This window comes from Podarcis filfolensis, assembly GCF_964270895.1.
Source record: "Podarcis filfolensis genome assembly, chromosome: 13".
Taxonomy (NCBI): Eukaryota; Metazoa; Chordata; class Lepidosauria; order Squamata; family Lacertidae; genus Podarcis; species Podarcis filfolensis.
Genome location: NC_139615.1, coordinates 14,049,128 through 14,063,360, shown reverse-complemented (window position 1 = coordinate 14,063,360; position 14,233 = coordinate 14,049,128). Strand labels below are relative to the sequence as shown.

The 14,233-nt window shown below is 43.2% G+C and overlaps 2 protein-coding genes across 3 annotated transcripts; both read left to right on the top strand.

Annotated features, from left to right (window-relative positions):
- Positions 1-1,256: 1,256 nt before the first annotated feature.
- On the top strand, positions 1,257-2,787 carry LOC310748556 (olfactory receptor 5V1-like; the record flags this gene model as incomplete). The annotated part of the gene is made up of 2 exons (XM_083584408.1): positions 1,257-1,289; positions 1,819-2,787. The coding sequence occupies 2 exons, from the start codon at positions 1,257-1,259 to the stop codon at positions 2,785-2,787; spliced, it is 1,002 nt and encodes a 333-aa protein (XP_083440534.1).
- Positions 2,788-5,099: 2,312 nt separating this feature from the next.
- On the top strand, positions 5,100-12,286 carry LOC310748436 (olfactory receptor 5V1-like; the record flags this gene model as incomplete). Of its 2 annotated transcripts, none has more annotated exons than XM_083584237.1 (2): positions 5,100-5,474; positions 11,336-12,286. In XM_083584237.1, exons 1-2 carry the CDS (start codon positions 5,451-5,453, stop codon positions 12,284-12,286), a joined length of 975 nt encoding a protein of 324 aa, XP_083440363.1. In that variant the 5' UTR covers positions 5,100-5,450. The 2 variants fall into 2 exon arrangements, with proteins under 2 accessions (XP_083440363.1, XP_083440362.1); XM_083584236.1 differs by lacking the exon at positions 11,336-12,286 and adding an exon at positions 6,555-7,505.
- Between the last annotated feature and the right edge of the window lie 1,947 nt (positions 12,287-14,233).

Below are 14,233 nucleotides of genomic sequence, written 5' to 3'. Positions count from 1 at the left end.
AAATCACCAGGGTCAGATGGTTTATCAACAAAATATTATAAAAAACTACAAGATGGTGGCTCTCCCCAAAGGCAACTATGGGGTTGCGGTGCTCATCTCACTTTCAGGCTGAGGGAGTTGGCGTTTGTCCACAGACAGCTTTCCAGGTCATGTGGCCAACACGACTAAACTTCTACTGGTGCAACAGAACACTGTGACAGAAACCAGAGCACACGGAAACACTGTTTACCTTTTCACCACAGCAGTACCTATTTATCTACTTGCACTGGCGTGCTTTCGAACTGCTAGGTTGGCAGGAGCTGGGACAGAGCAACGGGAACTCACCCCGTTGGGGGGATTCGAACCACCGCTGACCTTCTGATCGGCAAGTCCAAGAAGCTCAGTGGTTTAGACCACAGCACCACTCGCGTCCCTATAAGAAACAGTATAGACACTTGTTTGGAGGGACTCAGAATACATAGACTGGGCTTATTGTAAGACTCCCCAGATGTGGCTCTTTAAGGGAAGAGGGAAGTAGCTGAACTGTGGGGGAACGATTGATCAGGTTGGTCCCCCTGCTAAGGGTAGAATGCCTGGACCAGAACCACTTCAAACTCTGGTAAATTGGAATACATGAAACATAGATTGCATTCTCTTAATATTCCAGGGAGCAGCTTCTTGAATGAGTATTATTCACAGGGCTGCAGCTTATTGTGCTGGGAAATCAAGGACACCTTTTTGTCTCATCATTGGTCATTGGAGACATAAAGAGATGGTTGCCGGCACTGAGACAGAGCTCTGGCGCCTGCTATTCCCTTGTGCTCCTTATGTTTGGACTTAAAGGGAAAGGCTGGGCTGCTAGAGGAATAGACAGACTCTTCCTTGATCTCAAGGCTGATGAGAGGCATTCTTAAGTGTGAATATGCACCAGTCATTGCAAGTGTGTATTAGCTATTGGTTTAATGGGGGTATTGTTATGACTAAGGTCAAGGATGAAGGAAGCTGGGAGCACATAATGTTTATAAGGATTAATTACACTTATTTTTTGCTCCACTCTTTCCAGATACATGTCCACACTTGAAAGCTCCATGTCCTCCGATTTTTGCCTTGAAGTTTTTCTCATGAAAATATGCTCTTTAGCACTCAATCGGAGTAAACATCAATTCAGGTTCTCCACAGATTGCTGTTTGCTCCTACTGAGCTTTAGAGAGTGGCTTTTCACAGGCATTGCTCTGGAACAACAACAACAACACGGTGCTTGGACATGGAGATTTAGAATGCAGACTGTGGTCAGAAAGAGCGGAGGAAAGGTAAGTGTAGATAACCCTTAGCTAGTGCAGATACAAGGACCAAGGCTCCTCAATAGAAAGGATCTATGGAATGGGAATGATACATGGAATGTTCTGGAAAGGATGTTCAGGTGAATAGAAAGATGGCTTAGATGAGAGTTCTTACAGAAAAATTCAAAAACCCACATTAAAGACTGTATTAGGTCCAACAAAATATTAGGAAATGGTAAGCAAATCTTTGAGTTCTCCAGAAGGCTTCAGGTGGCTAGGTGGCAAACACTCTTGCAGATTAGGAATTGGCTATGTTAAAAGGAAGCAGAGGAATAAAGGGACACTTCTCCAACTGGAGAGATTTAGAAAGAGTCCCCCCCAAGGTTCGGTATTGGGACCTGTGCTTTTAATCTTGTTCCTAAGTGATGAGGAGTCAGATGGCCAGGTTTGTTGATGATACAAAATTGTTCAGGGCCATTAAAACGAAAGGAGATTTCAAAGAGCCCCAAAAGGCCTTCAACATGCTTTATGTGTCTCTTATGCTTTCAAACTCTTCCAGGAAATCTCCTTTCTGAACGGAGAAATTGGAAACGGCACGCTAGTGACACAATTCATCCTAATGGGAATTTCTAATCTCCCTGCGGTTCGCTTCTCCCTGTTTGCTGCCATTTTGCTCATCTACCTGGTCACACTGGTAGGAAACGGCACAATTCTTCTTGCCATAGGAATTAGCTCTCACTTGCACACCCCCATGTATTTCTTCCTCAGCCACCTTTCCTTGCTGGACATCTGCTTCCCGACAGCTACAGTGCCCAAGATGCTGGAGAACTTCTTGTTAGAGATCAATACCATTTCCTTTGCTGGCTGTGTGCTACAACTCTACTTCCTGGTGGCACTGGTAGGGACAGAGGTCTACCTCTTGTCTGCCATGGCCTATGACCGCTATGTGGCCATATGCAACCCTCTAAGATACACAGTTATCATGAGTAAGAAGCTTTGTTTTCAGCTGGCAGCAGTTACCTGGGTCACAGGGTTCCTCAACTCCCTTCTGCACACAGTAATGACATTCACTCTACCTTTCTGCAGATCCAATAAAGTCAATCAATACTACTGTGACATCGCACCAGTGCAGGCATTATCGTGTGCTTCTACTTACGTAGCTGAAATGTTGGTCCTTATTGTTGGTGGGTTTTTGGGTGTGGGGGCTTTCTTTGTGACGCTGGTCTCTTACATCTACATCATCTCCACCATCCTTAGGATCCGCTCTGCTGAGGGGAAACGCAAGGCCTTCTCCACTTGCGCCTCCCATGTAATTGTCGTGCTCCTCTTCTATGGTACCATGATTTTCACTTACATAAGGCCTCTCAACAGCCGCCATCCAGACCGGGACAGGATGGTGAGCATGCTGTCTGGGGTGATTACCTCCATGTTGAATCCCTTGATCTACAGCCTTAGGAATAAGGAAGTAAAGGTGACCTTGAAGAGGGTGATAGTTCATATGTGCTTAAAGAGGGAATGTGTGTCTTAGTTATCTGCATTTCTCTGTTAGATGAAAATGGACACATAAGTAATTCTGAGCTAATCAAAAGTAGTATACCCATTTCTTTGAAAGGGAAAACAAAGGTAACATTTTGTCTCAGTTTGGTGGGATTTTACTGAATACATAAAATAAGAATACGTAAAAAAGAAAATGTAAAACTGTCTCCAGACATTTGGGATAAGTAACTTCGAATTGGGTGAACATTTTGCTTGGTTTACTATAAAGACTTTTATTCTTGGGTCTCATTGTGCCTCTGGTCGCTTCAGTTATAGGTTTATTTTTCCGCATATCTTGCGAGTCAAAGGATGTTTGCTGCCACAATGGTATGGTAGGAGAGGATGGCAAGTGTGGCAAGAATATCCAAGGATGGTCAATATTATATTTTCTGGATAGTTCATGGTCTTATGTAGCTGCATTGTTTAATACTTTCTGGATGTCCCATGAACATATTATGAAGTAGTTGTGTTCTATGTTATAAATCAAGCGCTGCTAGTTGTTCCTTTTCCCTTTCCAGTGTATTTCTTATCTTTTTTTAAAAAAGATTTTTTATTGATACAACAAGAAAAAAGAAAAAAAAACCACAAATACCAAATTACATACAGGAATAACTATAAACACATAATTTTCTTAGCAAACAATATAACATATATTGGTCTTAACACTAAAGACCCGACCTCCTGTCTATTCCATATTTTGATTTCATAATACTTATTGCCAATAAACACTTTTGCAAGATTACAAATGATCCACAGAGAGTAGATTAGGAGGAGGAAACTTCACAAAGCAGTGTGCTGCTGCCAAACAGTATGCCAATCTGAAATTAGCAAGATACTCTTCGCTCCCCTTCCCTGCTGGTGTCCCTCAGAACTGATGCGCTCAATATGACGATTTCTAAAACTCCTGTGGAAAACACACGTCGGTTGCAGGGATAATTAATAAAGCATTCAATATCCACTAACTCTGCCAACACTTTTTTTATGTAGATAGGCCTACGTAACTGTTTAATGCAGTTGCTTTAATGAGCATTATTTATTGCTTTTATGATGTTTTAGATTTTATCGTATACATTGTTGTACAGAGCCATGTTCCGTTGTACTAACTGACAATATATAAACGCTTTCCTAAATAAACGAAACAAACAATCCCCTAGTATTTCAGACCTAATTTGGGCCTAGTTGCAACTGAAGTTTTAAATCCACATTGCTGGAATTTATCCTTTTTTTATCGCAGGTGGGAGAGAGAGAGAGAGAGAGAGAGAGAGAGAGAGTAAGTTCTACAGGGATGATTCCTGCCGTTTAAAATGGAAGACAAAACATCTGTTCTCTCTTGCATCTAGTTTTCTATATGGAGGAAATTGTCTTCTGTAGAGGAGAGTTCCTTCTAGAGTTGAAATCTGACATCTCTGCCAGGGTCCTACTCGAGTGTAGGCTGAGCTCCTGACAGGTGGAGCCCCCACACAGGGTAACCATGTCATTGAGCAGGAAGCACTAGGGATGGTGCATAGCCTCTCCCAAATTGGCCTTATGTGTGCTAATCCCTGTGAGAGTCCTGGGGACTTCAAATCCATTCACTTTGGATTACATCATAATTACTCTTGGTGGCATTATTTTTACATCACCATGGATGCAGAGCATTTATCTGAGGACCTTTCTGGTAGGAGCTCTGTGGTAGCAGATGAGATGGAGACTGCACCATAAATGTTAACAATGCTCTTTGGGACTCATTAAGGAGTAGGAAAGAATTGCATGGTCCCGTTTTCGGAGGAGAGAAGTGTGTATGGCCATAGTTAAATTTTAATATCAATATTTGCAGGCACCACGATCTCCCTGCGGTTTTAGGATCACTATGGGGCTTGGGCTTCATCATGGAGGTCACTGAGTACCATCAATTATAGACATTTTTATGGACAGTCTTCCTTGGTTTGAGTCTTCACGCTTGCTCTTAGTGCCTGGACTCAGCCATGACTTATGCTGAGATGTGAGAAAGAAGGTGGCTCTGAGCATATGCAAAGTGCCTACCCCCATTGAATGAATGAATTTATTATTTTGGTCACAGACAAGTTCCAGCTCACATACAAAATCCCCCATTGAATACTACCCCATTGAATACTGCTGCTACCCCCACATGACTAAGGGATTCTAGGCAGGAGGTTCAGAAAATGATCTCTCTACTCAAGCCCTGCTTATTTTCTGTTACATGGAATTTGTTCTCTCGCCATTGAAAGCTAAGGTCACTTAAGCATAGTCATAACTCCTGCCTGGCTGCTATTCTCCTGAGTTTTGTGTAAAACCTAGAGAAGATCTGTTCCATCTGGTGAAATGGAGAACATAAAACATGGGCTGGACTTCCTTAACATTCTAGGGAGTCATGTATTCAAAAAATCATAATAATGGAAATGTAGAGTTGGACAATAATTCACAGGGCTGGAGCTTATTGTGCTGGAAAATCACCCATCACTTTTTGTCTTGACATTGGTCATGATGGGCAAACAGATGTTTCCTGGCATTGCTGGTGTGCTCTGAGGCCTGCTATTCCCTTGAGCTCCTTATGTCGAGACTTAAAGGAGAAGGATGAGCTGCCGGAGGAACACACAATCCTTCCTTGATCTCAAGGCAGATGAGAGACATTCTTAAGAGTGACTGTTTGGTGAAATGGAAACGCACCAATCATTGACCGTGAGTATTAGAAGATACAAGCTTAACGGGACCATCCTTGTGGCTTAAAGGCTTAAGTAAGACAGGAAAAGATATGTTTGGTAATTTTATAAGTTTGACGAAATGAGACTCATATATCAAGACGGGTGTACATGGAACAGGAGCAGTACACAGAATGTTTTAGAAGGGATGCTGAGATGAATAAAAATATGGTTTAGATGAGATGAAAATCCGTATAAGGGCAATACTATCATCAGGCCAACCAAAATGTCATGAAATGGTGTGGAGTCTTTTGAGTTCTTCAGAGCTTTTCGTCAGGTAATAACTACAGCAGGGAAAGGACAAATAAATCAGGCTCATAGTGGAACAATAAAGTATTCATGTGGTGACAGGCACAAAAGGAGAATGTGAGAAAATTCAGCCGTAAATAATGACCCAGCAGTTGACCAGGAGGAAGAGGACCTGGCAGCGAGTATATAAAACTATCAGACTCCAGGTTCCCTGCAGTTAGTTAACAACTCCCTGTCAAGCCTTGTAGCTACAGTACACTTGTTCCAGCTTCCACACGGGGTGCTGGCCATTGACAATATCACCACTTACATGTAATGCACAAAGAGGTTCTGACAAGTCTCAGTAATTTAAAGACCTAAAAATGACTTTGTCAGATGATCTGATCTAAGAACCATCTAATGAAGCATTGTGTTTCTCACACGGGCAAAACATTGGTCTCTGGGAAATTCAGGTACAGGGCATGAATGTGATCACTAGGAACTAATCTTTGCTTCTCAGAGTGATAAAGTGTCTAAGCACTTGTTTAGGGAAGCTTTTAATGTTTAACATTGTATATTAGTGCTTTGTTGGAAGCCGCCCAGAGTGGCTGGGGAAACCCAGCCAGATGGGCAGGGTATAAATAATAAATTATTATTATTATTATTATTATTATTATTATTATTATTATTATTAGGGACCTCAAATTCCTGCTTAGTATTACTCAAGGCTATATGCCTAACACCTTGAAAAGCAAAGAAGGCCTTAGCTTGTGTATGCCTGTAGTCTCCAACATGTTTACTATGTCACATTTTTGCTTTCAAACTCTTGCAGGCAAGCTCCTCGCACAGGGGAGAAATGGAGAACATCACCGTAGTGACAGAATTCATCTTAATGGGCCTTTCTGATCTCCCAGCTGTCCGCTTCTCCCTCTTTGCTGCCTTTTTGCTCATCTACCTGGTCACCTTGTTGGGGAATGGCACCATTCTTCTTGCCATAGGAGCTGACTCCCACTTGCACAACCCCATGTATTTCTTCCTGACTAACCTTTCCCTGCTGGACATCTGCTGCCCCACAGCTACAGTACCCAAGATGCTGGAGAACCTCTTGTCAGAAAAAAATACCATTTCCTTTGTTGGCTGTGTGCTGCAACTCTACTTTCTGGTAGCCTTGGCAGGGACAGAGGTCTTTCTCTTAGCTGCCATGGCCTATGACCGCTATGTGGCCATATGCAACCCTTTACGATACACGGTTATCATGAGCAAGAAGCTGTGTCTTCAGATGGCTGCTGGTACATGGGTCACAGGGTTCCTCAACTCCTTGCTGCACACAGTCATGACTTTCACTCTACCTTATTGTAATTCTAATAGAGTTAATCAATACTACTGTGATATCCCTCCAGTCTTGGCCTTATCATGTGCTTCCACCTATGCGGCTGAGATGGTTGTCCTTATTGTTGGTGGGATTTTTGGTGTGGGGGCTTTTATGGTGACGTTGGTCTCCTACATCTACATCATCTCCACCATCCTTCGGATCCGTTCTTCCGATGGGAAGCGCAAGGCCTTCTCCACTTGTGCCTCTCATCTTATGGTGGTGTGCCTGTTCTATGGGACGACCATCTTCACTTACATAAGGCCTTCCTCCAGCCACCATCCAGATCAAGACAGGCTGGTGAGCATGTTGTATGGGGTGATTACCCCCATGTTGAACCCCTTGATCTACAGCCTCAGGAACAAGGAGGTGAAAGGTGCTTTGAAGAGGGTCATTGTTAATAAACACCAATAAATTGGAAGAGGTGGGGATATATGGCTAAGATACAATGATCCTATCCTATATCATTATCTACTAAAATAACCCAATCTCTGAAAAAGAAGAACAGAATTTAATCTGTTTTAAATTATGATTGATCAACTGACAATGACCTGACATGAGTTTGCTCCATCTTCTATTTGTCAGCCCTTTAGATATTTTTGATGATAGCTATCCTTTCCATCTTCTATGTTTATCCTGGAAAAGAGAAGACTGAGGAGACATGATAGCTATATTTAATTATCTAAAGGGCTGTCACATGGAAGATGGAGGAAGCTTGCTTCCTCTTGCTCCAGATGGTAGGACCCAAAAAAATGGGTTCAAATTACAAGACAGGACTGTCAAACTAATTGTCAAGAAGATCTTCCTGATGGTAAGAGCTGTTCAACAGTGGAGGGGGGGTGGACACTCCTTCATTGGAGTGTTTAAAGGAGAGGCTGAAGGGACGACAGAGGACGAGATGGTTGGACAGTGTTCTTGAAGCTACTAACATGAGTTTGACCAAACTGCAGGAGGCAGTGGAATACAGGAGTGCCTGGCGTGCTCTGGTCCATGGGGTCATGAAAAGGCAGATACGACTAAACAACAACAGGGTGACCATTTGCCATGGGTTCCTTGAGATTCCTGAATTACAGGAGAGGGTGTTGAACTAGATGACCCTCAGGCTGCCATCCAACTCTGCTATATCTAAGCATGATATCACAGTTTGAGTTTCAGATGAGGTCCAGGAAAATCCACTTTCAAAGTCCCCACTCAGCCAATCACACAATTCAATTTACCTCACAGGATTATTGTGGGGGTAAAGTGTGTCTGTGTGGTTTTGTGTATATTGCCTTGAGATGGAAGGGTGCAATAAAAACGAAGTAAATAAATCATAGAAACATGGAATCATATATGTAATCTTAATTCTTCACACTGAAATGTTAGCGGAATGACAAACATAAATAGATGCCACTATTAATTATCTGTTTGGACTTTTGATCTAACATGTTGAGATGTGTTGTGTAATCCAGTTTCACTGTCAATAAAATCTGCCACACCACTGTTTTTTTTTTTTATAGTTGTGTTTCTTACTTCTGATCTGTGAACATGAACATCTCTTCAACTTTCCCCTCTTCATTTATCACTTTTCAACTTCTGGGGGGGAAACCCACTCCATTTCCAACCCCAGGAAGTGCAAGTTGCACACAAGTTTTCTGATGTAAATTACTAGAGTTTTTAATCACTTCCCCACTCGAGTGTATAGAATCATGGAATTATAGAGTTGGAAGGTACCCCGAGGGTCATCTAGTCCAACCCCCTGCAATGCAGAAATCTCAGCTAAAGCATCCATGACAGATGGCCATCCAACCACTGCTTGAAAACCTCCAAGGAAGGAGAGTTCACAACCTTCCGTGGGCGACTGCTCCATGGTTGAACTCTCTTACTATTTCCGTTCCACTCACAGAAAAAGTGTGACCTGCTCTGGCACTGTAGCATTCGCAAGATTACAAATGATCCACAGCGAGTAGATAAGGAGGAAACTTTACTTAGCAGTGTCGCTACTAAACTATATGCAAAACTGAAACAAATCAGATCTTCTTAGCTCCCGTTCTCTGCTGGTGTCCTTCAGAACTGACCCCCCTCCCAACAATTTTAAAAACACTTTAAACACTGCTCACATTACAAGTATCTTGGAATGGAAATCACCTTGGAGGTTGGGGACCTCTTGTTTCAAGAGGAAAAGAATGGGGTCTAAGGAAAGTTATCCAAAAATACATCCAGCCCAAGTCCTGCACCTGCTTTGCTGTGCTCCTCCCACTGGTTTGAACAACAACAACAACAACACAGTGGAAAGATGTAGGTCCTGATCTTGCATGGCACCCCAAAACCATAGCTCTCAACTTTCCCCTTTTCTTGTGAGGAATCCTATTCGGAATAAGGGAATTTCCCTTAAAAAAAGGGAAATGTTGACAGCTATGCCCAAAACATGCATTTTGGGGTGCTGTGCCCAGAAAAAGCACCTTTTTTGGGGGGGACCATGGTGTGGAATTGCACAAGATCATAGCAACCAAAATGGGCACCGTAGTCTCGCGATAACTAACATGAAGATGGTGTCTGGGAAGATGGTATCCCAGTCTTTGTCCACAAGGTGTTGGAGGGTATGCATGAGGTATGAGCAAAGCCCACCAAAAAGGACCTAGTCCCTAAAGCTTCTGAGCTTTGTGTAAACACTGGAATAGAACAGTTCCTTACTCTGGTGAACTGGAGTACATAAAACATTGGCCTGATTTCCTTAACATCCAGAGAGTGATATCTTGAATGACAATTATTCACAGCCCTGTAGTTTATTGTGCTAGGAAATAAGCCATCACTCTTGGTCTTGACATTGGCCATAGGGGGCGAGCAGAGATGTTTCCTGACATTGCTTATGTGCTCTGAGGCCTGCTATTCTCTTGAGCTCCTGTTGAGGTTGAAAGGAGAAGTTTGAGCTGCCAGAGGAACAGACAATCCTTCCTTGATATCAAGGCAGATGAAAGGCATTCTGAAGAGTGACTGTTTGGAGAAATGGTAACGCACCAGACATTGACAGTGAGTATTATTACAGTAGATACTAGCTTAATGGGGCTATCGTTGTGACAAAGATCAAGGCTTAGGGAAGACGGGAAGAGTGATGTTTCTAAATGTAGAAGTTCAAAGAAATGAGACTCATAAACTGAAGCAAGCGTACATGAAATGAGAGTGGTAAACTGAATGTTCTAGAAGCAGTGCTCTTTTCTGGGGGTAGTCAAAGGTACACAGTACTGGGACCTTCCTCCCCCCTCGCAATGTGTGGCACTTACTGTAACAACTTCATAGTGAGTACTGGCACATTTATTCCTAAAAAAAAGGAGCGCTACCTAGAAGGGATGCTCAGATGAACAGAAAAATAGTTTAGATGAGAGTGGTATAAATACATTTGTAAATCCATACAAGGGCAATATTTTATCAAGTCACCCACAATGTGATGAGTTCTTCCGAACTTTTCATCAGGCTAGATAGAACACAGGCAGAGAAGGGGAGGATGAATAAATCAGGCTGAGGGTGAAGCCACAAAGTCTTCATCTCGTGAGAGGCACCAGATAAAATGAGGGAGAACATTCACATGAACTGACAGATGTGGACAGAATTTTCTGAGACAATAATACTGCATGCAGATTGGACCTCCTGCTATAAAAAGAAGGCACAAATTTGCTCAGTTGGGCTTTTGTCCCCACTCACTTTTCTTGATCACCCCCTTGCCATTCCCCTTGCTTCCCATGCCCACCCCATGGAAGTCTGCTTACCGTGAGAGGTGGTGTGGCATTGCGGCAGGGTCCATGAGACCCTCAGTTAGTTAACACCCCCCCATCAAGCCCCGTAGCTACAGTCTACGTGTTCCAGCTTCCACACGGGGTGCTGGCCATTGACATTATCACCACTTACATGTAATGCATAAAGAAGCTCTGATGGGTCTCAGTAATTTAAGGACCTAAAAATGACTTTGTCAGATGATCTGATCTAAGAACCATCTATATACTGTATTTTATGCTGCTTTTACAATTAAGTGTTTTAAATTTGTTGTTAGCCGCCCTGAGCCCGGTTTTTGAATACAGGGCATGAATGTGATTGCTAGGAACTAATCTTTGCTTCTCAGAGTGATAAAGTGTCTAAGCAGGGACCTCAAATTCCTGCTTAGTATGACTCAAGGCCTAACACCTTGAAAAGCAAAGAAGGCCTTAACTTGTGTATGCCTGTATCCTCCAACATATTTACTTTGTCACACTTTTGCTTTCAAACCCTTCCAGGAAAGCTCCTCGCACAGGGGAGATATGGAGAACATCACTGTAGTGACAGAATTTATCCTAACTGGACTTTCTGATCTCCCAGCTGTCCGCTTCTCCCTCTTTGCTGCCTTTTTGCTCATCTACCTGGTCACCCTGCTGGGGAACAGCACCATTCTTCTTGCCATAGAAGCTGACTCCCACTTGCACAACCCCATGTATTTCTTCCTCACTAATCTTTCCCTGCTGGACATCTGCTGCCCCACAGTTACAGTGCCTAAGATGCTGGAGAACCTCTTGTCAGAGAGAAATACCATTTCCTTTGCTGGCTGTGTGCTGCAAGTCTACTTCCTGATAGCCTTGGCAGGGACAGAGGTCTTCCTCTTGTCTGCCATGGCTTATGACCGCTATGTGGCCATATGCAACCCTCTGCGATACACGGTCATCATGAGCAAGAAGCTGTGTCTTCAGATGGCTGCTGGTACATGGGTCACAGGGTTCCTCCACTCCTTGCTGCACACAGTCATGACTTTCACTCTACCTTATTGTAAATCGAATAGAGTCAATCAATACTACTGTGATATCCCTCCAGTCTTGGCCTTATCATGTGCTTCCACCTATGTGGCTGAGATGGTTGTCTTCATTGTTGGTGGGATTTTTGGTGTGGGGGCTTTTATGGTGACGCTGGTCTCCTACATCCACATCATCTCCACCATCCTTAGGATCCGTTCTTCCGATGGGAAACGCAAGGCCTTCTCCACTTGTGCCTCCCATCTAATTGTGGTGTGCCTCTTCTATGGGACAATCCTCTTCACTTACTTAAGGCCTTCCTCCAGCCACCATCCAGACCAGGACAGGATGGTGAGCATGTTGTATGGGGTGATTACCCCCATGTTGAACCCCTTGATCTACAGTCTCAGGAACAAGGAGGTGAAAGGGGCTTTGAAGAGGGTCATTGTTCAGAAACGCCTCTAAAGCTGGAAGCAGGGGGTGGAGTGGGTGATGGTGGTGGTGGAAGATATGGCTAATATACAATGACCCTATCCTATACCATTTTCTACTAAAGTAACTCAAACTCTGAAAAAGAACAGAAATTGATGATCTATTTTAAATTACAATCAATCAGCACTGACCACGAGCCCCTTTGTCCCCTGACATTATAATGACCAATACACCATTGGGTAGTTCTCCATCCAGTCCTTGGGCTGAAAACAGTTCCCCATACTTGAATTATGTGAATCAAAGAAATTGCACTGCAAGATTCCCCTTTACAATGCAGGCTTTGTCCCTCCACCGCCCAGCCACACTGAATGGAATCTTAACTGACTCATGTCCTGAGCACTCCAAATGGTGTCTAAGATATGTGTCATAGACCAGAGGTCAGGTACATGGCGACTTTTGTTAGGACCTATTCTATGGCTCTGGAACGCTTTCCCCAGGGAAGCCAACCTTGATGCCTTTTGACTCCCTTTTTATTCTGCCAGCCATTTTAGACCCCTTTTTAATTTTTTATTTGGTGGTCATTCTCCCCCTGCTCTGTTCCTGTTGTGTATGATTAATTATTTTACATTGCTTAATTTTCTTTTTTCTTTTGGGTACCCTTGGAGGCTGCTACATGAGGAGCAGGGTATGAATCTCTAGAATCATGCACAAGTAATTAGAGAACTTTATTTCATTTGCTCATATTCCTCTTGTGCTAACCTTGAGGTCATTTGGCTGATTCTCAGCTTAGCTGGACTCCACTGGCATTAAGTCTCCAACCCCAGCTCAGCCAAAAATATGCTGATGCAGTCAGCTCATCCTGGCTGAGTAGAAGCTGGCTGAGCTGAGGCCGGTGTAGTCCCCCAAATGGAGAGTTCTTGGGGCATGGCAGAGACAGGACCTGAGAGCGGGGGGCTTAGACTGAATCCTAAGCTTCTTCAGCTCAGTCATGTGATCTGGCAACCCAAACACCATATTAAAGCCTTGCTTGCCAGAGTTAGACAGAGCAGCAGCAGCTGTCCCATTGCTGAATGGGGTTTGTATCTGCTGTAAAATTACACTTCTTGTACTTACACCAGCTTGCTTTGTGCCAATTTCTTGTGCATCAGATCTGCATAGTGAATAATGTTACACTGAATTACATTAATACACTAGGTAAAAAGGTAAAAGGTAAAGGACTCCTGGACGGTTAAGTCCAGTCAAAGGTGGCTATGGCTGCGGCGCTTAATTCGCTTTCAAGCCGAGGGAGCTGGCGTTTGTTAGCAGACAGCTTTTTGGGTCCTGAGGCCAGCATGACTAAACTGCTTCTGGCACAATGGAACACTGTGACGGAAACCAGAGCTCACAGAAATGCTATTTACCTTCCTGCCACAGCAGTACCTATTTATCTACTTACACTAGTGTGCTTTCAAACTGCTAGGTTGTCAGGAGCTGGGACAGAGCAACAGGAGCTCACCCCATTGTAGGGATTTGAACTGCTGACCTTCTGATCAGCAAGCCCAAGAGGCTCAGTGCTTTAGACCACAGTGTCACCCACGTCCTATTAATATACTATATGGGGTCCAGTGCATGGTATAAACCCAGTTCTTAATTTTGACCCCCACTCCACATAGAGACAGAGACTTTTCTCCTCCTCTATTTCTGCACTTGAAGTGAAGTATGCAACTCAATAAATGAATGTTCTCTCTCTTTTAAGCCCAGGTACTTTCAATTTGCATGTTTATCTTGAACTAAGCTATGCGAGTCCTTATTTGGTGAACATTTGAGTCCTTATTTGGTGAACCAGTGAATATTTCTTTTTTTAAAATGTTAGGGGTTTTTTTTTACTGACACCCTGCTGAGTGTCATATTTATTTTATGTTTTTTAAAAATAAATTAAAATTATTGATTAAAAAGATGCACAAATGGTGGGTTGTGTGCTTTACTTTTAAGCGCAAGCCC